The 26,044-nt window shown below is 38.7% G+C and overlaps 1 protein-coding gene and 1 pseudogene across 1 annotated transcript; both read right to left on the reverse strand.

The window, feature by feature from the left end:
* Positions 1-535: 535 nt before the first annotated feature.
* Positions 536-6,047, reverse strand: LOC116141868 (ABC transporter B family member 13-like). The gene is made up of 10 exons (XM_031427339.1): positions 5,617-6,047; positions 5,132-5,186; positions 4,880-5,055; positions 4,589-4,789; positions 3,912-4,171; positions 3,513-3,826; positions 3,195-3,418; positions 2,279-3,047; positions 1,932-2,173; positions 536-1,850 (listed from the first exon to the last, which is right to left on the reverse strand). The coding sequence occupies exons 1-10, from the start codon at positions 5,893-5,895 to the stop codon at positions 630-632; spliced, it is 3,741 nt and encodes a 1,246-aa protein (XP_031283199.1). The 5' UTR covers positions 5,896-6,047; the 3' UTR covers positions 536-629.
* A 4,269-nt stretch (positions 6,048-10,316) lies between these two features.
* LOC116141831 lies at positions 10,317-22,480 on the reverse strand (annotated as a pseudogene).
* Positions 22,481-26,044: the final 3,564 nt, after the last annotated feature.

A 26,044-nucleotide genomic window follows, 5' to 3' on the forward strand; every position in this document is an offset into this window, starting at 1 on the left:
ATTGCAACCAGCATCTCCAAATCTACAAAACCTCTATGTCCCCAACAACCGTTTAGTGGCCATTCGCCGATGGAGACCGACAAAAACCAGTTGCCTGTGGCGGCTGTCGTGGCTAGCGATTGACGAGTGATGAGGGGTTGTGAAAGGTACGGTCTTGTAGAGGGGAGGATGAGGGTTTGAATGGTGCTGACAAGAGTGATTTTGGGTGGAAGAATCCCCGAAAAAGAGCGAAAAACGTCAGCGGTGGTGTTGGCTAACGTGCGTCGAAGCTTTGTTAGGGGCGACAATCTGCTAATGTGCGCCTCCTCTGCGAAATGACCAATTTACCCTTGAGCCGTTATATCTAACCATTTTCCATTACTTTAAGGGTAGGAATCTGAAATAAATGGAATTTGGGATTTCATCAAACCTTGGGTGGGAATATGTCGTTTACTCTAAATATAAATCTCTTTGTTTGCTTGAGTTCTGTGATAACTAGATTATATTTTCAATCTATATTGGATGAATTGCAATCAATTGGTAGAAAATTTTGCAGTGAAACTAAAAAACGAACTCTTATACATGCTTCCAGTTACAGCAATACATATTAATTGTGTTTTGATAACATATTATTGAACTCTCGCAATTACTCAAACTTGTTGTTTGTTGTTTTCCTGCTGTAGTTTGACTAATTGGTTATAAATACCATTAGCTTTTCTGATAAGCTGTTCATGGCTCCCCATTTCAACAACTTTCCCCTGTTGTAGCACTGCAATTCTATTAGCATCGCGTATGGTTGACAACCTGTGTGCTACCATAATTGTGGTTCGCCCTTCCATAAGTTTATCAAGAGCCTCTTGAACCAACTTCTCAGATTCCGTGTCCAATGCACTTGTAGCTTCATCTAGAAGAAGAATGGAAGGATCTTTCAATATTGCTCTTGCAATTGCCACTCTTTGTTTTTGTCCTCCTGACAATTGCACCCCTCTATCACCAACATGAGTTTGATACCCTTCAGGCATTCTACTTATGAATCCATGGGCATTGGCTGCTTTGCTTGCATTCATTATTTCAATTTCTGATGCCTCCTGGTTTCCATACTTGATGTTTTCATAAATTGTTGTTGAGAACAATGCTGGTTCTTGCTGAACTAATCCTATTCTTCTCCTTAAAGATCTCAGGTTTAAGGTTTTAATATCACATCCATCTATCAAAACTGACCCTGAAATGGGGTCATAAAATCTCATGACAAGAGCAATCACCGTACTCTTCCCAGACCCACTTTGGCCCACTACAGCAAGACTCTTGCCAGCTGAAACTCTTAGATGAAAATCCTCAAAAATTGTGATATCAGGCCTTACAGGGTACCTGAAACAGACATTTCTGAAATCCACGTTTCCTTTCATGTCAGTCACCATCTTTGATGAAGGATCGTTCGGTTGTATAGCTGTGTTTCTATAGAGAATGCTAAAAACTGATCCAAGTGCTTGAGTTCCCTTTACGATGTCTGGTGTAAGGGCAAGGGTTTCAGCTATTGCCAATGCTGTGATTATGAGAACCATGAAGGAATTCATGATATCTCCAAAGTTGGAATGATTTTGCTTGATAAGAACCGATGCATACCAAAGGCCAAGTGCATAGGAACAGAATGCAAAGAACTGTGATACTCCATAGCCAAAACCCGATATATGGCCTCGTAAAAGAGCTTGTTTGTTGTGTCGGTTGAGTTCAGAGGAAAACTGCATTGAGATCCTCTCTTCAATGCCATACGCAGCAACAGTACGTATATTGGCAATTGCTTCACGTGCCACTGAATTTGCTCTAGAGTAGGCCTTGTTATAATCTCCTCCAAAGCCCTTCAGAAATAGTTGCTGTAGATGAAAAGAGAAACATTTATTAACATGGCTATAAAACAAACCCAATTGTTTGTCAAAGTAATTTCTAAAACTTACCTCAGTTATGGACGCTCCAATAAGCAGGGGCAAGGAGGCAATGACAACAGCTGCAATGCGCCAACTTAATGTAAAGGCGATAACAAATGCAGTCACAGTTAGAGCCACGTTTTGCACAATTGTTGATAGGCGGTCGGCAAGAGCACTTCGCACTAAAGTTGCATCTGCAGCTAAACTTGACGTCAATGAACCCGTACTATTCTCATCCAAATCAAACCAGCCAACCTCACTGGAAAGGATAGCTGCAGTTTATAAATGTATGAGTTTTCAGATTAATTTATAATGCAAAATCTATAGGCGAAGAAGTATATTCATTTTACAATTAAAAAGTGGAAGAAATTAAGAACCTGAGAACATTGATAAGCGAACACGAGTAGTGAGAAGTTCTCCCATCAATGTGTAAAAGTAGTGCTGTAACAAATAGATAGGAACAGTAACGATCGCCACTCCAACAAAAATAAGAGCCACACGCTCAACTTCTTGTTTGATTTGAGAGTGATCAGGAGAGTAAAATGCAGTCAAGATATGCGTGATTCCAAGGGCAAAGAGAGGAGCTTCCATTCCAGCCAGGATTGCACCAACTGACCCAAGCACTGCATAGGGCCACTCTGGAGCATTTAATTTTAATAGCTCCCAAATTGATGGGGTGGGAGCAAGGCCTGATTGCTGCTCTGTAGTTGACGTCGACTTAAATTGATTCTGACTGTGAGGAAGGTCTCGAAAGCTTGATCGAAAGCTAGAATGCCTGGAAGAATCTGAGCAACAAATTGAGCCTGGATTTGTAAAATCTTCTGATACTTGCAAGCTCACAAGATTTGCGTACTCGCCTTGCTTGGATATCAAGTCCATATGAGTTCCACTCTCAACAACTTGACCATTCTGCAAGACCATGATTGTATCCACATCTCGGATAGTGGATAAGCGGTGTGCAACAATTATTGTAGTGCGATTTGACATAATTTTTTCTAGTGCCTTCTGAACAATGAGCTCTGATCCTGCATCAAGAGCGCTGGTGGCCTCATCTAGCAGTATTATCTTTGGGTTTCTCAATAAGGCTCTCGCAATAGCAATTCTTTGTTTTTGCCCTCCAGAAAGCTGAGTTCCCCCCTCCCCAACCTAAATAAATAAAAAAATACTCGTCACTAACACTAGCGGGCTGTTTTTACTTAGAATTCGAGCAGAGGCTATGGGTTGCATGTATAATAGAATTATTAGGAATTTAACAACTGAAGCAGATTGAAATTTGCTCAGAATATGAGGTACCTGAGTAAAATAGCCATCAGGTAATTCTTGAATGAAAGAATGTGCATTAGCAGATTTAGCAGCTTCTATAACCTGATCCATGTCTGCATCTTCCTTACCAAGCATAATATTGCCAGCTATAGTTGTAGCAAATAATGCTGGTTCTTGACTAACCAGCCCCATCTGTTCCCTCAACCATTTCAGGCGGAGACTTTTAAGATCATGTCCATCCAACGATATTTTACCTAGTGAAAATTGAAGATTTATAATTATCAGTGAAAATCATCTAACAAAGTGGCTAAAGAAAACCATTATTCTATGCCAAGTAGCATCAAATACCTGAAGTCGGTTCATATAAACGTTGAACCATGGATATGATAGTGCTTTTTCCAGATCCACTGGGACCGACAAATGCGTAGGTTTTCCCAGCGTTGATTGAAAAGCTTAAATTTTGGAACACCAGATTGGGTCGTGAGGGATAAGCAAAAGAGACCTGACAGAATTCAATTTGGCCTGCCAGTTTTGGCAGCACAATTCCATCATCTGAACTTTTAGAAAAGTTGGAATCTGTTTTAATCATACTAAAGATATTGGCAGCTGCAGCCTGGCCTTTAGCAATGGCAGCAAGGTTAGGAGTAGCCTGACCGAGAGCACTACAGAAAGAAGAATCCTGTTTCTTATCAGGGAAAAATGATGAACAGGTAATAATTGCTCTTACATCATTTGGATTGGACTTACAATCCACTGAAGACGACGTTGATAATTGTTGTGAATGCTTTCCCTCCATTTGTGTGTCCATGCCTGACAAGAATGCTGGCATACCAGAGAAGCAATGCCCAAGCACAAAATAACAGCCCATAAGTAATGCCAACCCCAACCCCTTTTGCAAGCCCACTCTTTTTCCCTAGTTTAAGGGCGTTTTTAAGTGACCGCGAATATGCTTCTATTGCTTTATCCTCTCCCCCGAATGCGTATACAGTACGAACTTGAGAAATCACCTGAACCATGCGCAAAAAAATGAAAAAAAATTAAGCCTATCAATGTACGGAAAAATGTGCTATAAGGGATTGTTAATGACCGGATAAAACTAAAATCAATTTAACATGAATATGCTTCTCTGCATTCTAAATTTCAGTACCAAAAATACATAAACATTAGCACATTAGCATCTCTTTTTTTTTTCTTTGTTAATCTGAAGCTGTTGGACTTCTACCAGTAAAAAGGATTTCTTATTTTTCTTTCTGATGAAGGGTCTTTATACTGGTTAGGTTGCAAAAGCAAACTTGATGTCTCATTGTACAAACTTAACAAACTTGGTGTTTTTTTATGTATAGATAATGGGTATTGGGTCTCTTTTTGAAGGAGCTATACAAATGTAGTAACAAAAATAAATATCGAATAAAGGAAGCGAGTACCTCTTCTGCAATCTTCCCAGCTTCAGCATAAGCAGCCTCACCTTTCTCTGACAAGGTAGACATAGTTATAGTATAGGCTCCCCCTGCTACTGTTATTAATGGAACTACAGCCAATGTGAGAAGCGTAAGCTGCCACACTGATGCAAATCCAACGGCAAACCCAACAAAGAACTGAGCTAGGTAGCGCAAGGAATGGCCTGTCTGCGTCAAGGTAAATGAAGATTTAATTAACACCCTGTATAAGTTCTCGCTGACATACTAACAAGAATAGCCTTTTCTTAGCTGGTGTACCTTGTCACCTATTGCATCTTGCACTAGGATTGCATCACTTGAAATGTGAAAAATAATGTTAGCATCTCTGGCTTCTGTGTCGAAAAAGGTCATATCCTTTCTTAAAACTGATTGAAGATACTTGAGACGCAAGCGAGCTGTCTGCCTCTCACCAGTTTGCATCCAGAATGCAACACCTGAAACAATTCTATCAACTAGAGAAGGAAAAGAAAATTGATCTAGCCAGTTAAAGTTTGAAATCGGAAAGCATACCTATCCACGCGGATGCCAAGACAAGAAGTCCAAGATACACCAAGTACAGAGCATGCTGCCATAGAAGAAAATATTATATATGTTATATAAGTTGCAACATAAGGTGTGCCAATCACTTTCACTTCAGACCTCAGCCATCAGGTTTTAAGTACATCTGTTCTTTCAAGTGACCACAAAATTCCTGTCCTAATTCATATGATCAGTACTATTATTTCTGCACATCGGACAGATTTAATTTCAGCACACGTAAATCCATAGTCCAAAATCAGTGGACAGATTTGTGGACGAAAAAGAAAAAGGTTTTTAGATGAAAATTTGGGCCTTCGTAAAATTGAGAACCAGAAATCCTGGTCAATTCTGATTCAAGAGTGATACGTGAGTCTTGTAAAAACATTTGCGTGGTATAAATAGTTGATATATGGCTGACTAAACTTAAGTGCTCGAATACTGCAAAAGTTACGGACGAAATTGAAATTTCATTTTACCTCAGAAATCCGAGAAGACAATCTGTGAGGATTTGAAGATAGATGACCCAAAGAATCAATCATACGACCAAACAAAACAAAGAATATAGGAAGTGCAGCGCCATGGATGCAGGCCCCTAGACTTCCTACGAACATTAAAAGATAGTCAATTTTATCAGCAGCAGCAAATAGGCTAAAAAATGAAACACTCTGCTTTTTGCTGGAATCTGATCGCTCATCCACTTTAGGATTCGAATTGTGGCTATTCATGTCACTGGAGACTAGCTCAACTCCTTCCATGTATGCAGTAGATTAAGTAAAACACACCCGGATCGATGAAAAGAACTAAGAGCAAGCGAGAGAGATTGATATCAAAAGTAGCGAAAAATAGGGCTCCAAAGGGAAATGACTCATCTAGAGGTGTAAGGAAGGAACTCCATTCCCGCCAATAAATGTAGAGGTTAAATAGGTGGCTAACCAACTATTCGGCTACTTAACACTCATTTGAATTTGTAAAGTATAAGGCGATGGTTAAGTCATGGTGTTAAGAGGAACTACGTGCTTACTCTAGCTTATCATTTTCACAGCAATTAAGTTAACAACTTCTTAGCCGCTTTTTCTGGTTCATTATCTTATTAATAAATCACCTTTATGCAACCTTTCAAGCTGGTTTGTGGACCCTGTAAACATGTAACTCCATCACAAGAGTAAGTAATATTGGACCCACCTTAGATGTCTCAATCCATGTGACAAAAAATTCAAATCAGAATGCCCGTTTCATTAAGTTTTCAATTAGTGATCTGTCCGCCAAGAACAGTGAAGGTTGTTGTATAATCTTTATGATCAATTGGGAAAATATTGACTTAGTTACAGTTTAGCAGTAACTTATCTTTATCATGACGGACTGGTCAAATATCCACCCCAGACTTTCAATAATGCAGAAACTTTGTCAAAAAGGTAACTTGTCATGGGCGATCCTTGAAGGAAGATAAGTCGTCTCAGTCATAAATTAAGCTTTTCACATGTTCATGTGTCACAAATTCCTGAAACTTTAATTTGTTAACCAATCTTCAACCAGAAAAGGGGGATGGAAATGGAAAGTTACATGACAGATATCTCTTTACATCTCATGGCTCCATTAATATCATCGTTCATCATAACATCATTTCATGCTGTTCCTGGAGTCATATGAAAGTATTAATCTTGATTACATTCAGCATGTTAACTTTCAAATCAAATATCCGCTTTCATTGAGTAGCGTTTAAGCAAATAATTAAAGTTGTCACTGTCATAAAGCGCAGTAGCAAAGTTGAAAGAAACTAAGTTAATTGCTTCCTCATATACTCTCCTGTTGAGAGAGAAATTATCAGCAACCTCTGAACTGGCACAGTGATATAATTGGAGATCACATTTTGAACGTTTATTCACCCTATATCTACGTATACTTGAAAGTACATTTTTCCACCTCTTTACTGTTAATTAAATCCAGCGGCTATAGAACAGCGTCAGCATGGGATACGAAGCTCACCTATCATGCAGCCGCGCAATCAATTATGAACAACAATATAATTAGGCTTGCAATTATACCTCCATACTGCACTTCCAAATTTATTCAGCATTTAATTCAACCATGCCGTGCGTAGTTAAGTTGAGGAATTCTAAGAATAATCGATAAATCCAGGCCGTGGGGGTTATTGAATTCTCCTTTATTCACTCAGCTATATGATAGAATTTGAGTAGCCCCGACTTCTCACCCAATAAGGCCTTATTAAATAGGAGGATTACCCCTTCTTATAAACCAGTAGGCTTGAGTATGTTTAGTCGGTGTGAGAATCTAACACTCTCCCTCACGGTCAAGCCCATATGTTGGGTCATGCCTGTTATTAGAGATAGTTATCGGCTCTAACTCCTCACCCGCTGGTCAAGCATTCAGCTCAACTGAATCTGACTCTGATACCATAATAGAATTTGAGGTGGGCTTAACTCCTCACCCAATAAGGTCAGGCCCTTTAATCCTAAAAAGGAAGAGTGAAAAAAAAAAAAAAAAAGGTAAAAAAAGTTTAAAATAGTCAAAGTCAAAGTAAAAGAAAATGTGTGGAGAAATTCTTCGCAAGAACCCGATTCCAAATTTCACTGAAACTTCAACTATGGGAGGTCAGTATCAGAGTCAGCATGTACAGGTGAACCTCGGCAAGCTCAACAACAACAACAAGAGAAGTTCTATTGTTGCTGTTGTGAAAATGAAAGAAGATGCCAAACAGACTTCTTCATTTGTAGCCACTGCTGGAAATGATGATAAGTCTTTACATATGTATACATCTGTTTCTAATAGTACATGGATAATTGATTCTAATACTACTGATCATATGGCATTCGATTCTAGGCATGTTTATAACTTTAAAACATTCCCACAAAGATTTGTTTCTACTGCCAATGGTGAGTCCACCCGAGTCATTGGGGAAGGATCATTAACCCTTAAAAATATTTTACACTTAGATTATGTGTTAGTTGTTCCATCCCTAAATTATAACTTGTTGTCAGTCTCCAAAATAACCAAAGCTTTATCTTGTGTGGTGACTTTTTGGCCTAACTTTTGTGAGTTTAAAAGCATTCAAACAAAGCAGACGATTTGTTATGGTGTTAAAAGGGGCAATTGTATTACTTGAATTTAGAGTCACAAAATTCTACCGTGTTAAAGCAGGCTTTGACAGTAGATTACTCAAAAAGGGATAAACAAAAATCTGACATATCTGGTTATAGCATCGATGCCTCGGACATGCTTTATTTGGTTACTTAAAGAAACTTTTTCCAAGTTTGTTTGAAAAAAATGATATTAATAACTTCCGTTGTGATGTTTGTGAACTATCAAAAAGCCATCGAATCCCATTTCCAACAACATTCAACAAAAGTCCAAGTCCTTTTATGCTTATACATTCAGATGTCTGGGGCCATCACAAGTTACTACTTTAGGTGGATCCCGTTGGTTTGTTATTTTTATTGATGACTATACAAGAATAACTTGGGTATGTCTAATGAAATCTAAAGGGAAGGTTAATTTACTCTTTCAGAGATTTCACAAAATGGTTTGTAAGCAGTATAATGCACAGGTTCAGGTCCTGTGAAGTGACAATGGAGGAGAATATCAAAGTTCAGATCTTCAACAGTACTTAGCAACACATGGTATCATTCATCAGACTACTTGTCCCAACACATCTCAACAAAATGGTGTTGCTGAGGGAAAAAATCGGCACTTATTGGAGGTCGTTCGTGCCTCATTAATAGCGGCTCATATGCCGTTATCTTTTTGGGTCATCAGACTACTTGTCCCAACACACCCCAACAAAATGGTGTTGCTGAGGGAAAAAATCGGCACTTATTGGAGGTCGTTCGTGCCACATTAATAAAGGCTCACATGCCGTTATCCTTTTGGGGAGAAGCACTTACTTCTGCAGCCTACCTAATCAATCGGGTACCCTTTAGTTCTCTTTGGTTCGAGACACCTTTTTAGGCTTTTGGTAACATTTCCTTTGTGTCAGTCACCATCTTTGATGAAGGATCGTTCGGTTGTATAGCTGTGTTTCTTAGAGAATGCTAAAAACTGATCCAAGTGCTTGAGTTCCCTTTACGATGTCTGGTGTAAGGGCAAGGGTTTCACTATTGCCAATGCTGTGATTATGAGAACCATGAAGGAATTCATGATATCTCCAAATTGAATGTTTTTGCTTGATAAGAACCGATGCTACCAAAGGCCAAGTGCATAGGAACAGAATGCAAAGAACTGTGATACTCCATACCAACCCGATATATGGCCTCGTAAAGAGCTTGTTTGTTGTGTCGGTTGAGTTCAGAGGAAAACTGCATTGAGATCCTCTCTTCAATGCCATACGCAGCAACGTACTATATTGGCAATTGCTTCACGTGCCACTGAATTTGCTCTAGAGTAGCCTTGTTATAATCTCCTCCAACCCTTCAGAAATAGTTGCTGTAGATGAAAAGAGAAACATTTATTAACTGGCTATAAACAAACCCAATTGTTTGTCAAAGTATTTCTAAAACTTACCTCAGTTATGGACGCCCAATAACAGGGCAAGGAGGCAATGACAACAGCTGCAATGCGCCAACTTAATGTAAAGGCGATAACAAATGCAGTCACAGTGAGAGCCACGTTTTGCACAATTGTTGAGGCGGTCGCAGAGCACTTCGCACTAAAGTTCATCTGCAGCTAAACTTGACGTCATGAACCGTACTATTCTCATCCAAATCAAACCAGCCACCTCACTGGAAAGGATAGCTGCGTTTATAAATGTATGGTTTTCAGATTAATTATAATGCAAACTATAGGCGAAGAAGTATATTCATTTTACAATTAAAAAGTGGAAGAAATTAAGAACCTGAGAACATTGATAAGCGAACACGAGTAGTGAAAGTTCTCCCATCAATGTGTAAAAGTAGTGCTGTAACAAATAGATAGGAACAGTAACGATCGCCACTCCAACAAAAATAAGAGCCACCGCTCAACTTCTTGTTTTTTGAGAGTGATCGAGAGTAAAATGCAGTCAAGATATGCGTGATTCCAAGGGCAAAGAGAGGAGCTTCCATTCCAGCCAGGATTGCACCAACTGACCCAAGCACTGCATAGGCCACTCTGGAGCATTTTTAAATATTTCCCAAATTGATGGGGTGGGAGCAAGGCCTGATGCTGCTCTTTAGTTGACGTCGACTTAAATTGATTCTGACTGTGAGGAGGTCTCGAAAGCTTGATCGAAAGCTAGAATGCCTGGAAGAATCTGAGCAACAAATTGACCTGGATTTGTAAAATCTTCTGATACTTGCAAGCTCACAAGTTTGCTACTCGCCTTGCTTGGATACAAGTCCATATGAGTTCCACTCTCAACAACTTGACCATTCTGCAAGACCATGATTGTATCACATCTCGGATAGTGGATAAGCGGTGTGCAACAATTATTGTAGTGCGATTTGACATAATTTTTCTAGTGCCTTCTGAACAATGAGCTCTGATCCTGCATCAAAGCGCTGGTGGCCTCATCTAGCAGTATTATCTTTGGTTTTCTCAATACGCTCTCGCAATAGCAATTCTTGTTTTTGCCCTCCAGAAAGCTGAGTTCCCCCTCCCCAACCTAAATAAATAAAAAAATACTCGTCACTAACACTAGGGGCTGTTTTTCTTAGAATCGAGCAGAGGCTATGGGTTGCATGTATAATAGAATTATTAGGAATTTAACAACTGAAGCAGATTGAAATTTGCTCAGAATATGAGGTACCTGAGTAAAATAGCCATCAGGTAATTCTGAATGAAAGAATGTGCATTAGCAGATTTAGCAGCTTCTATAACCTGATCCATGTCTGCATTTCCTTACCAAGCATAATAGCCAGCTATAGTTGTAGCAAATAATGCTGGTTCTTGACTAACCAGCCCCATCTGTTCCCTCAACCATTTCAGGCGGAACTTTTAGATCATGTCCATCCAACGATATTACCTAGTGAAAATGAAGATTATAATTATCGTGAAAATCATCTAACAAAGTGGCTAAAGAAAACCATTATTCTATGCCAAGTAGCATCAAATACCTGAAGTCGGTTCATATAAACGTTGAACCATGGATATGATAGTGCTTTTTCCAATCCACTGGGACCGACAAATGCGTAGTTTTCCCAGCTTGATTGAAAAGCTTAAATTTTGGAACACCAGATTGGGTCGTGAGGGATAAGCAAAAAGACCTGACAGAATTCAATTTGGCCTGCCAGTTTTGGCAGCACAATTCCTCACATCTGAACTTTTAGAAAGTTGGAATCTGTTTAATCATACTAAAGATATTGGCAGCTGCAGCCTGGCCTTTAGCAATGGCAGCAAGGTTAGGAGTAGCCTGACCAGAGCACTACAGAAGAAGAATCCTGTTTCTTTCAGGAAAAATGATAACAGGTAATAATTGCTCTTACATCATTTGATTGGACTTACAATCCACTGAAGACGACGTTGATAATTGTTGTGAATGCTTTCCCTCCATTTGTGTGTCCATGCCTGAAAGAATGCTGGCATACCAGAAGAGCAATGCCCAAGCACAAAATAACAGCCCATAAGTAATGCCAACCCCAACCCCTTTTGCAAGCCCACTCTTTTTCCCTAGTTTAAGGGCGTTTTTAAGTGACCGCGAATATGCTTCTATTGCTTTATCCTCTCCCCCGAATGCGTATACAGTACGAACTTGAGAAATCACCTGAACCATGCGCAAAAAAATGAAAAAATTAAGCCTATCAATGTACGGAAATTGGCTATAAGGATTGTTAATGACCGGATAACTAAAATCAATTTAACATGATATGCTTCTCTGCTTCTAAATTTCAGTACACAAAATACATAAACATTAGCACATAGCATCTCTTTTTTTTTCTTTGTTATCTGAAGCTGTTGGACTCTACCAGTAAAAAGGATTTCTTATTTTTCTTTCTGATGAAGGTCTTATACTGGTTAGGTTGCAAGCAAACTTGATGTCTCATTGTACAAACTTACAAACGTGTGTTTTTTTTGTATAGATAATGGGTATTGGGTCTCTTTTTGAAGGAGCTATACAAATGTAGTAACAAAAATAAATATCGAATAAAGGAAGCGAGTACCTCTTCTGCAATCTTCCCAGCTTCAGCATAAGCAGCCTCACCTTTCTCTGAAGGTAGACATAGTTATAGTATAGGCTCCCCCTGCTACTGTTATTAATGGAACTACAGCCAATGTGAGAAGCGTAAGCTGCCACACACGATGCAAATCCAACGGCAAACCCAACAAAGAACTGAGCTAGGTAGCGCAAGGAATGGCCTGTCTGCGTCAAGGTATATGAGATTTAATTCACCCTGTATAAGTTCTCGCTGACATACTAAAAGAATAGCCTTTTCTTGCTGGTGTACCTTGCACCTATTGCATCTTGCACTAGGATTGCATCACTTGAAATGTGAAAAATAATGTTAGCATCTCTGGCTTCTGTGTCGAAAAAGGTCATATCCTTTCTTAAAACTGATTGAAGATACTTGAGACCAAGCGAGCTGTCTGCCTCTCACCAGTTTGCATCCAGAATGCACACCTGAAACAATTCTATCAACTAGAGAAGGAAAAGAAAATTGATCTAGCCAGTTAAAGTTTGAAATCGAAAGCATACCTATCCACGCGGAGCCAAGACAAGAAGTCCAAGATACACCAAGTAGAGCATGCTGCCATAGAAGAAAAATTATATATGTTATATAAGTTGCAACATAAGGTGTGCCAATCACTTTCACTTAGACCTCAGCCATCAGGTTTTAAGTACATCTGTTCTTTCAAGTGACCACAAAATTCCTGTCCTAATTCATATGATCAGTACTATTATTTCTGCACATCGGACAATTTAATTTCAGCACACGTAAATCCATAGTCCAAAATCAGTGGACAGATTTGTGGACGAGAAAAAGAAAAGGTTTTTATGAAAAATTTGCCTTCTAAAATTAAGAACCAGAAATCCGGTCAATTCTGATTCAAAGATGATACGTGAGTCTTGTAAAACATTTGCTGGTATAATAGTTGATATATGGCTGACTAAACAAGTGCTCGAATACTGCAAAAGTTGCGGACGAAATTGAAATTTCATTTTACCTCAGAAATCCGAGAAGACAATCTGTGAGGATTTGAAGATAGATGACCCAAAGAATCAATCATACGACCAAACAAAACAAAGAATATAGGAAGTGCAGCGCCTGGATGCAGGCCCCTAACTTCCTACGAACATTAAAGATAGTCAATTTTATCAGCAGCAGCAAATAGGCTAAAAATGAAACACTCTGCTTTTTGCTGGAATCTATCGCTCATCCACTTTAGGATTCGAATTTGGCTATTCATGTCACTGAGACTACTCAACTCCTTCCAGTGATGCGTAGATTAGTAAAACACCCCATCGATGAAAAGAACTAAGAGCAAGCGAGAGAGATTGATATCAAAAGAGCGAAAAATAGGGCTCCAAAGGGAAATGACTCATCTAGAGGTGTAAGAAGGAACTCCTTCCCGCCAATAAATGTAGAGGTTAAATAGGTGGCTAACCAACTATCGCTACTTAACACTCATTTGAATTTGTAAGTATAAGGCGATGGTTAAGTCATGGTGTTAAGAGGAACTACGTGCTTACTCTAGCTTCATTTTCACAGCAATTAGTTAACAACTTCTTAGCCGCTTTTTCTGGTTCATTATCTTATTAATAAATCACCTTTATGCAACCTTTCAAGCTGTTTTGGACCCTGTAAACATGTCCTCCATCACAAGAGTAAGTAATATTGGACCCACCTTAGATGTCTCAATCCATGTGACAAAATTCAAATCAGAATGCCCGTTTCTTAAGTTTTCAATTAGTGATCGTCCGCCAAGAACATGAAGGTTGTTGTATAATCTTTTTGATCAATTGGGAAAATATTGACTGAGTTACAGTTTAGCAGTAACTTATCTATCATGACGGACTGGTCAAATATCCACCCCAGACTTTCAATAATGCAGAAACTTTGTCAAAAAGTAACTTGTCATGGGCGTCCTTGAAGGAAATATTCGTCTCAGTCATAATTAAGCTTTTCACATTTTCATTTTATCAACTCTTTCCCTCATGAGATAATTCTTTTACTCATGAATCGAGGTATGAATTTTAAATCTGCATAACATATTGTTTCTGATAAATATAAGAGTAAACGACATATTCCCACCCAAGGTTTGACAAAATCCTAAGTTGGGATCCCAAATTCCATTTATTCCAAATTCTCACCCTTAAAATAACAATGTTAATAATTTTTAGGGTAGTGAGGGTGCAATTACCATAATACCCTTAATCCTAAATTAATAAAAAATTTTAACCCCTAAATTACTAAAATTATCAAATTAACCATCTTATTTTGAAATTACTTCAATTACACCCTCAGTGACTGTGCACCGTCTCGGTTTTCACTGGATTTGGGCTGTTTCCGATGGTGAAACCCCTTGGTCACCTCCATCACCTTCCCCATTGTCCGTCGTCCAAAACCCCTCTGGTTCTCGACTCATTGGGCCTTCCAATCGTCGGTGCCGTCAAGCTTAGGTTTTCGTCATTCTTCGCTGGATTCCGGCAACGAAAATGCAATTGGACATCACCATTGCAACCAGCATCTCCAAATCTACAAAACCTCTATGTCCCCAACAACCGTTTAGTGGCCATTCGCCGATGGAGACCGACAAAAACCAGTTGCCTGTGGCGGCTGTCGTGGCTAGCGATTGACGAGTGATGAGGGGTTGTGAAAGGTACGGTCTTGTAGAGGGGAGGATGAGGGTTTGAATGGTGCTGACAAGAGTGATTTTGGGTGGAAGAATCCCCGAAAAAGAGCGAAAAACGTCAGCGGTGGTGTTGGCTAACGTGCGTCGAAGCTTTGTTAGGGGCGACAATCTGCTAATGTGCGCCTCCTCTGCGAAATGACCAATTTACCCTTGAGCCGTTATATCTAACCATTTTCCATTACTTTAAGGGTAGGAATCTGAAATAAATGGAATTTGGGATTTCATCAAACCTTGGGTGGGAATATGTCGTTTACTCTAAATATAAATCTCTTTGTTTGCTTGAGTTCTGTGATAACTAGATTATATTTTCAATCTATATTGGATGAATTGCAATCAATTGGTAGAAAATTTTGCAGTGAAACTAAAAAACGAACTCTTATACATGCTTCCAGTTACAGCAATACATATTAATTGTGTTTTGATAACATATTATTGAACTCTCGCAATTACTCAAACTTGTCGTTTGTTGTTTTCCTGCTGTAGTTTGACTAATTGCTTATAAATACCATTAGCTTTTCTGATAAGCTGTTCATGGCTCCCCATTTCAACAACTTTCCCCTGTTGTAGCACTGCAATTCTATTAGCATCGCGTATGGTTGACAACCTGTGTGCTACCATAATTGTGGTTCGCCCTTCCATAAGTTTATCAAGGGCCTCTTGAACCAACTTCTCAGATTCCGTGTCCAATGCACTTGTAGCTTCATCTAGAAGAAGAATGGAAGGATCTTTCAATATTGCTCTTGCAATTGCCACTCTTTGTTTTTGTCCTCCTGACAATTGCACCCCTCTATCACCAACATGAGTTTGATACCCTTCAGGCATTCTACTTATGAATCCATGGGCATTGGCTGCTTTGCTTGCCTTCATTATTTCAATTTCTGATGCCTCCTGGTTTCCATACTTGATGTTTTCATAAATTGTTGTTGAGAACAATGCTGGTTCTTGCTGAACTAATCCTATTCTTCTCCTTAAAGATCTCAGGTTTAAGGTTTTAATATCACATCCATCTATCAAAACTGACCCTGAAATGGGGTCATAAAATCTCATGACAAGAGCAATCACCGTACTCTTCCCAGACCCACTTTGGCCCACTACAGCAAGACTCTTGCCAGCCGAAACTCTTAGATGAAAATCCTCAAAAATTGTGATATCAGGCCTTACAGGGTACCTGAAACAGACATTTCTGAAATCCACATTTTCCTTTAGATGTCAGTCACCATCTTTGATGAAGATCGTTCGGTTGTATAGCTGTGTTTCTTAGAGAATGCTAAAAACTGATCCAAGTGCTTGAGTTCCCTTTACGATGTCTGGTGTAAGGGCAAGGGTTTCAGCTATGCCAATGCTGTGATTATGAGAACCATGAAGGAATTCATGATATCTCCAAAGTTGGAATGTTTTGCTTGATAAGAACCGATGCATACCAAAGGCCAAGTGCATAGGAACAGAATGCAAAGAACTGTGATACTCCATAGCCAAAACCCGATATATGGCCTCGTAAAAGAGCTTGTTTGTTTGTCGGTTGAGTTCAGAGAAAACGCATTGAGATCCTCTCTTCAATGCCATACGCAGCACAACAGTACGTATATTGGCAATTGCTTCACGTGCCACTGAATTTGCTCTAGAGTAGGCCTTGTTATAATCTCCTCCAAAGCCCTTCAGAATAGTTGCTGTAGATGAAAAGAGAAACATTTATTAACATGGCTATAAACAACCCAATTGTTTGTCAAAGTAATTTCTAAAACTTACCTCAGTTTAGGACGCCCCAATAAGCAGGGCAAGGAGGCAATGACAACACTGCAATGCGCCAACTTAATGTAAAGGCATAACAAATGCAGTCACAGTGAGAGCCACGTTTTGCACAATTGTTGATAGGCGGTCCGCAAGAGCACTTCGCACTAAAGTTGCATCTGCGCTAAACTTGACGTCAATGACCGTACTATTCTCATCCAAATCAAACCAGCCAACCTCACTGGAAAGGATAGCTGCAGTTTATAAATGTATGAGTTTTCAGATTAATTTATATGCAAAATCTATAGGCGAAGAAGTATATTCATTTTACAATTAAAAGTGGAAGAAATTAAGAACCTGAGAACATTGATAAGCGAACACGAGTAGTGAGAAGTTCTCCCATCAATGTGTAAAAGTAGTGCTGTAACAAATAGATAGGAACAGTAACGATCGCCACTCCAACAAAAATAAGAGCCACCGCTCAACTCTTGTTTGATTTGAGAGTGATCAGGAGAGTAATGCAGTCAAGATATGCGTGATTCCAAGGGCAAAGAGAGGAGCTTCCATTCCAGCCAGGATTGCACCAACTGACCCAAGCACTGCATAGGGCCACTCTGGAGCATTTAATTTTAATAGTCCCAAATTGATGGGGTGGGCAAGGCCTGATTGCTGCTCTTTAGTTGACGTCACTTAAATTGATTCTGACTGTAGGAAGGTCTCGAAAGCTTGATCGAAAGCTAGAATCCTGGAAGAATCTGAGCAACAAATTGACCTGGATTTGTAAAATTTCTGATACTTGCAAGCTCACAAGTTTTGCGTACTCGCCTGCTTGGATATCAAGTCCATATGAGTTCCACTCTCAACAACTTGACCATTCTGCAAGACCATGATTGTATCCACATCTCGGATAGTGGATAAGCGGTGTGCAACAATTATTGTAGTGCGATTGACATAATTTTTTCTAGTGCCTTCTGAACATACTCTGATCCTGCATCAAGAGCGCTGGTGGCCTCATCTAGCAGTATTATCTTTGGGTTTCTCAATACGCTCTGCAATAGCAATTCTTGTTTTTGCCCTCCAGAAAGCTGAGTTCCCCCTCCCCACCTAAATAAATAAAAATACTCGTCACTAACACTAGTGGGCTGTTTTTCTTAGAATTCGAGCAGAGGCTATGGGTTGCATGTATTAGAATTATTAGGAATTTAACAACTGAAGCAGATTGAATTTTGCTCAGAATATGAGGTACCTGAGTAAAATAGCCATCAGGTAATTCTTGAATGAAAGAATGTGCATTAGCAGATTTAGCAGCTTCTATAACCTGATCCATGTCTGCATTTCCTTACCAAGCATAATATTGCCAGCTATAGTTGTAGCAAATAATGCTGGTTCTTGACTAACCAGCCCCATCTGTTCCCTCAACCATTTCAGGCGGAGACTTTTAAGATCATGTCCATCCAACGATATTTACCTAGTGAAAATTGAAGATTTATAATTATCAGTGAAAATCATCTAACAAAGTGGCTAAGAAAACCATTATTCTATGCAATAGCATCAAATACCTGAAGTCGGTTCAAAAACGTTGAACCATGGATATGATAGTGCTTTTTCCAGATCCACTGGGACCGACAAATCGTAGGTTTCCCAGCGTTGATTGAAAACTTAAATTTTGGAACACCAGATTGGGTCGTGAGGGATAACAAAAGAGACCTGACAGAATTCAATTTGGCCTGCCAGTTTTGGCAGCACAATTCCATCATCTGAACTTTTAGAAAAGTTGGAATCTGTTTTAATCATACTAAAGATATTGGCAGCTGCAGCCGGCCTTTAGCAATGGCAGCAAGGTTAGGAGTAGCCTGACCGAGAGCACTACAGAAAGAGAATCCTGTTTCTTATCAGGGAAAATGATGACAGTAATAATTGTCTTACATCATTTGGATTGGACTTACAATCCACTGAAGACGACGTTGATAATTGTTGTGAATGCTTTCCCTCCATTTGTGTCCATGCCTGACAAGAATGCTGGCATACCAGAGAAGCAATGCCCAAGCACAAAATACACCGCCATAAGTAATGCCAACCCAACCCCTTTTGCAAGCCCACTCTTTTCCCTAGTTTAAGGGCGTTTTTAAGTGACCGCGAATATGCTTCTATTGCTTTATCCTCTCCCCCGAATGCGTATACAGTACGAACTTGAGAAATCACCTGAACCATCGCAAAAATGAAAAAAAATTAAGCCTATCAATGTACGGAAAAATGTGTATAAGGATTGTTAATGACCGGATAAACTAAAATCAATTTAACATGAATAGCTTCTCTGCTTCTAAATTTCAGTACCAAAAATACATAAACATTAGCACATTAGCATCTCTTTTTTTTTCTTTGTTATCTGAAGCTGTTGACTTCTACCAGTAAAAAGGATTTCTTATTTTTTCTTCTGATGAAGGTTCTTTATACTGGTTAGGTTGCAAAAGCAAACTGATGTCTCATTGTACAAACTAACAACTGGTGTTTTTTTATGTATAGATAATGGGTATTGGGTCTCTTTTTGAAGGAGCTATACAAATGTAGTAACAAAAATAAATATCGAATAAAGGAAGCGAGTACCTCTTCTGCAACTTCCCAGCTTCAGCATAAGCAGCCTCACCTTTCTCTGACAGTAGACATAGTTATAGTATAGCTCCCCCTGCTACTGTTATTAATGGAACTACAGCCAATGTGAGACGTAAGCTGCCACACTGATGCAATCCAACGGCAAACCCAACAAAGACTGAGCTAGGTAGCGCAAGGAATGGCCTGTCTGCGAAGGTAATGAGATTTAATTAACACCCTGTATAATTCTCGCTGACATACTAAAAGAATAGCCTTTTCTTAGCTGGTGTACCTTGTCACCTATTGCATCTTGCCTAGATTGCATCACTTGAAATGTGAAAAATAATGTTAGCATCTCTGGCTTCTGTGTCGAAAAAGGTCATATCCTTTCTTAAAACTGATTGAAGATACTTGAGACGCAAGCGAGCTGTCTGCCTCTCACCAGTTTGCATCCAGAATGCAACACCTGAAACAATTCTATCAACATAGAAGGAAAAGAAAATTGATCTAGCCAGTTAAAGTTTGAAATCGGAAAGCATACCTATCCGCGGATGCCAACAAGAAGTCCAAGATACACCAAGTACAGAGCATGCTGCCATGAAAGAAATATTATATATGTTATATAAGTTGCAACATAAGGTGTGCCAATACTTTCACTTCGACCTCAGCCATCAGGTTTTAAGTACATCTGTTCTTTCAAGTGACAACAAAATTCCTGTCCTAATTCATATGATCAGTACTATTATTTCTGCACATCGGACAGATTTAATTTCAGCACCGTAAATCCATAGTCCAAATCAGTGGACAGATTTGTGAACGAAAGAAAAAAGGTTTTTAGATGAAAATTTGCCTTCATAAATTAGAACCAGAATCCTGGTCAATCTGATTCAAGAGTGATACGTGAGTCTTTAAAACATTTGCTGGTATAAATAGTTGATATATGGCTGACTAAACTAAGTGCTCGAATACTGCAAAAGTTACGGCGAAATTGAAATTTCATTTTACCTCAGAAATCCGAGAAGACAATCTGTGAGGATTTGAAGTAGATGACCCAAAGAATCAATCATACGACCAAACAAAACAAAGAATATAGGAAGTGCAGCGCCATGGATGCAGGCCCCTAGACTTCCTACGAACATTAAAAGATAGTCAATTTTATCAGCAGCAGCAAATAGGCTAAAAAATGAAACACTCTGCTTTTTGCTGGAATCTGATCGCTCATCCACTTTAGGATTCGAATTTGGCTATTCATGTCACTGGGACTAGCTCAACTCCTTCCTGTATGCAGTAGATTAAGTAAACACACCCGGATCGATGAAAAGAACTAAGAGCAAGCGAGAGAGATTGATATCAAAGGGCGAAAAATAGGGCTCCAAAGGGAAATGACTCATCTAGAGGTGTAAGAAGGAACTCCATTCCGCCAATAAATGTAGAGGTTAAATAGGTGGCTAACCACTATTCGGCTACTTAACACTCATTTGAATTGTAAAGTATAAGGCGATGGTTAGTCATGGTGTTAGAGGAACTACGTGCTTACTCTAGCTATCATTCATTTCACAGCAATTAAGTTAACAACTTCTTAGCCGCTTTTTCTGGTTCATTATCTTATTAATAAATCACCTTTATGCAACCTTTCAAGCTGGTTTGTGGACCTGTAAACATGTAACTCCATCAACAGAGTAAGTAATATTGACCCACCTTAGATGTCTCAATCCATGTGACAAAAAATTCAAATCAGAATCCCTTCGTTAAGTTTTCAATTAGTGATCCGTCCGCCAAGAACAGTGAAGGTTGTTGTATAATCTTTTGATCAATTGGGAAAATATTGACTGTTACAGTTTAGCAGTAACTTATCTTTATCATGACGACTGGTCAAATATCCACCCCAGACTTTCAAATGCAGAAACTTTGTCAAAAAGGTAACTTGTCATGGGCGATCCTTGAAGGAAGATGTCGTCTCAGTCATAAATTAAGCTTTTCACAGTTCATGTGTCACAAATTCCTGAAACTTTAATTTGTTAACCAATCTTCAACCAGAAAAGGGGGATGGAAATGGAAAGTTACATGACAGATATCTCTTTACATCTCATGGCTCCATTAATATCATCGTTCATCAATACATCATTTCATGCTGTTCCTGGAGTTCATATGAAGTATTAATCTTGATACATTCCATGTTAACTTTCAAATCAAATATCCCGTTTCATTGAGTAGCGTTTAAGCAAATAATTAAAGTTCATTGTCATAAAGCGCAGTAGCAAAGTTGAAAGAAACTAAGTTAATTGCTTCCTCATATACTCTCCTGTTAGAGAGAAATTATCAGCAACCTCTGAACTGGCACAGTGAGATAATTGGAGATCCATTTTGAACGTTTATTCACCCTATATCTACGTATACTTAAAGTACATTTTTCACCCCTTTACTGTTAATTAAATCCAGCGGCTATAGAACAGCTCAGCATGGGATACGAAGCTCACCTATCTGCAGCGGCGCAGTCAATTATGAACAACAATATAATTAGGCTTGCAATTATACCTCCATACTGCACTTCCAAATTTATTCAGCATTTAATTCAACCATGCCGTGCTAGTTATTGAGGAATTCTAAGAATAATCGATAAATCCAGGCCGTGGGGTTATTGAATTCTCCTTTATTCACTCAGCTATATGATAGATTTGAGTACCCGACTTCTCACCAATAAGGCCTTATTAAATGGAGATTACCCCTTCTTATAAACCAGTAGGCTTGAGGTGTTTAGTCGGTGTGAGAATCTAACACTCTCCTCACGGTCAAGCCCATATGTTGGTCTGCCTGTTATTAGAGGTAGTTATCGGCTCTAACTCCTCACCCGCTGGTCAACATCAGCTCAACTGAATCTGACTTTGATACCATAATAGAATTTGAGGTGAGCTTAACCTCTCACCCAATAAAGTCAACCCTTAATCCAAAAAAGGAAAGTAAAAAAAAAAAAAAAAAAAAAAGGTAAAAAAAGTTTAAAATAGTCAAAGTCAAAGTCAAAAAATGTGTGGAGAAATTCTTCGCAAGAACCCGATTCCAAATTTCACTGAAACTTCACTATGGGAGGTCATTATGAGAGTCAGCATGTACAGGTGAACCGGCAAGCTCAACAACAACAACAAGAGAAGTTCTATTGTTGCGGTTGTGAAAATGAAAGAAGATGCCAAAAAGCTTCTTCTTTGTAGCCACTGTTGGAAATGATGATAAGTCTTTACATGTATACATCTTTTCTAATAGTACATGGATAATTGATTCTATCTACGATCATATGCATTCGATTCTAGGCATGTTTAACTTTAAAACATCCCAAAAAGATTTGTTTCTACTGCCAATGGTGAGTCCACTGAGTCATTGGGGAAGGATCATTAACCCTTAAAAATATTTACACTTAGATTATGTGTTAGTTTCCATCCCTAAATTAACTTGTTGTCAGTCTCCAAAATAACCAAAGCTTTATCTTGTGTGGTGACTTTTTGGCCTAACTTTTGTGAGTTTAAAAGCATTCAAACAAAGCAGACGATTTGTTATGGTGTTAAAAGGGGCATTGTATTACTTGAATTTAGAGTCACAAAATTCTAACCGTGTTAAAGCAGGCTTTGACAGTAGATTGCTCAAAAAGGGATAAACAAAAATCTGACATTGGTTATAGCATCGAGCCTCGGACATGGTTTATTTGGTTACTAAAGAAACTTTTTCCAAGTTTGTTTGAAAAAAATGATATTAATAACTTCGTTGTGATGTTTGTGAACTATCAAAAACCATCGATCCCATTTCCAACATTCAAAACAAAGTCCAAGTCCTTTTATGCTTATACACTCAGATGTCTGGGGCCATCACAGTTACTACTTTAGGGGATCCGTTGGTTTGTTATTTTTATTGATGATTATCAAGAAATACTTGGGTATGTCTAATGAAATCTAAGGGAGGTTAATTTACTCTTTCAGAGATTTCACAAAATGGTTTGTAAGCAGTATAATGCACAGGTTCAGGTCCTTAAAGTGACAATGGAGGAGATATCAAAGTTTAGATCTTCAACAGTACTTGGCACACATGGTATCATTCATCAGACTACTTTCCCAACACATCTCAACAATAGGTGTTGCTAAGGGAAAAAATCGGCACTTTTGGAGGTCGTTCGTGCACATTAATAAAGGCTCACTGCCGTTACCTTTTGGGGAGAAGCACTTACCTGCAGCCTACCTAATCAATCGGTACCCTTTAGTTCTCTTCGGTTCAAGACACCTTTTTAGGCTTGGTAAAGCAGTGAATGCTCCACGGTGTTGAACTTACCACCTCATGTTTTTTGTGTACGCATTTGTTCACCTCCATAAACATCAACGCAACAATGTGTCCCATCATCATTGAAATTGTTTTCGTTGGGTATGGTGTTCATCAAAGGGTATTGATGTTATCATCCTCCAACTCAAAAACGTTTGTAACAATGGATGTTGTTTTCCATAAGAGTTGATGTATTTTTCTCTAAGTCTGAACTTCAGGGGGAGTATTGTCAAGCAGAAATTCAGACTCTTGACTATGTGTTCAAGATGTGGGAGCCATGAGTTACAAACTAGACCTATTGTTCAGCAAGAGATGAAGTGGATGATGAAAATGTGGAGGTGGTATCAAACTCGTCCGTAGAAGCTTCTAGTCTGAGTCTCTTATCCTGGTATTTCACAACCATCATTTGTTGAGAATGTTCCTGATTTAGGTCTGAACCAATTGAGTCTGGACCAATTAGGAACACATTACCACCACGTAGTACTAGAGGGATTCCCAAACCAACATACGAACAGAGCTATCTAGTAAAGTCAAATACCCCATGAGTCATTTTGTGTCTAACCATCGTCTGTCAAAAACGAATGTCATTTGTGAATGAATTATCTATTGTATCTATTCCTAACAGTGTGCTGAGCCTTATCTGATCCAAAATGGAAAGCTACTATGAATGAGAAAATGAAATCATTACAGAAGATGAGACTTGGGAACTTGTTGATTGTCCACCCGAAAGAAACTTTGGATGTCGATGGTTTACACTGTGAAGTATAAAACTGATGGTATAATTGAGAGATTCAAGCAAGACTAGTAGCAAAAAGGTACACCCAATCCCATGGGATCAACTATATAGAGACATTTGCACCCGTAGTAAAATCAACACGGTAAGTGTCTTATTATTTTTAGCTGCAACCTAGATTGGCCTTACAACAGTTGATGTGAAAAACTTTCCTACTTGGAGAATTGTCTGAAGAAATCTATATGGATTCCCGCCAGTGTGTATTTCCCAGGAAACATGCCAAAAATGTATATAAGTTAAAGAAGTCATTGTATGGGTTAAAACAATCTCCGAGGGCATGGTTTGGGAGGTTCACCAAAGCTATGAAGTTTTTTTGCTACCATCAGAGCAATTTAGATCACACATATTTCTTAAAAAACAACAAGAAAAGATCACTGCACTTATTGTATATGTGGATGATATGGTGGTTACAGGAAATGATCCAGAAGAAGGGCACCTACAAAAGTATTTATCAGAAGAATTCGAGATAAGGCCCTAGGTTCTTTGAAATTTTTTCTCGAATTGAAGTGTCTCGATCTAACAGAGGTATCTTTCTATCAAGAAAGTATGCCTTGGATATGTTGCAGGAAACTGGTATGTCAGATGTCAACCAGTACACCAATCGAGAAGGCTTGAAATTAGGAGTCAAGACGATCAAGTACCAGTTGACAATGGAGATACAGAGACTTGTGGAAGATTGATGATTGTCTCATACTAGGCCATATCTTGCTTATGCATTGAGTATAGTCATCAGTTCATGCATAATCCTGGAGACAGCATATGAACGCAGTTATGCGTATCCTGAGATATTAAAACATGCTCCTGGAAAGGAATCTTATTCTAAAAATAAGACTACCAAAATGCATGCTATACTAATGTGATGGGGCTGGAGCAGGGGATGATAGACGATCTCTTCTGGTTATTTCACTTTTGTAGGAGGTAATCTATTCACGTGGAGAAGCAAGAACAAAATGTTGTGGCTGCTCGAGCGCTGAAGCAGAATTTAAAGGAATGGCACTTGGGATTTTTGAAGCTTTGGGGCTAAGATTTCTACTACAAGATTTGGGTTATCAACCTAATCACCACCTCTAGTTATATTTACAATAAAACAGCAGTGACATTACTCACAATCAGTTAATATGACGTACGAAGCATGTTGAAGTAATAGATTTTTATCAAAGAAAAACTGATGAAAGATTATTGAACTACCTAAATTCTCAGAGGATCAAGTGCCGATATTCTTACCAAGGTTGTCTCCAAACGTATTTTCTTACAAGTGTTAGACTGTTGACAAAGTTGGACATGTGTGACATCTACACACCAACTTAGGAGAGTGTTAAGATTTTCATAATATTATGTAAATCTTTTGTAATCGGTAAATATTTATAATCTTAGTTATGTCATTATACAATCTCATAATATTCAGAGATTATGTAATCTCCTAATTATGTCACACAAAATATTGTGTAATTCAATTGACATAATTAAGGGATTTAGGAGATCGTATACTCCCATATAAAAATAACTCGTTAGTGATAAATCATAATTAAAAACATATAATTCTTCATTAAACACTATATGTATTCTAAATTAAGTACTAACCTAGACAGTTTTCATCTTTGTTTACTCTACAGGCCCTGGCTAGAACATGAAATTGAAAGAAGGGGAAGCATCATCTAGACAAACCCAAATACGGGAAGTATCAAGGCCCTGTTTGGTAGGTGGGAAAAAAATTGGAT

This window comes from Pistacia vera, unplaced genomic scaffold (assembly GCF_008641045.1).
Source record: "Pistacia vera cultivar Batoury unplaced genomic scaffold, PisVer_v2 Contig400, whole genome shotgun sequence".
Classification (NCBI taxonomy): Eukaryota; Viridiplantae; Streptophyta; class Magnoliopsida; order Sapindales; family Anacardiaceae; genus Pistacia; species Pistacia vera.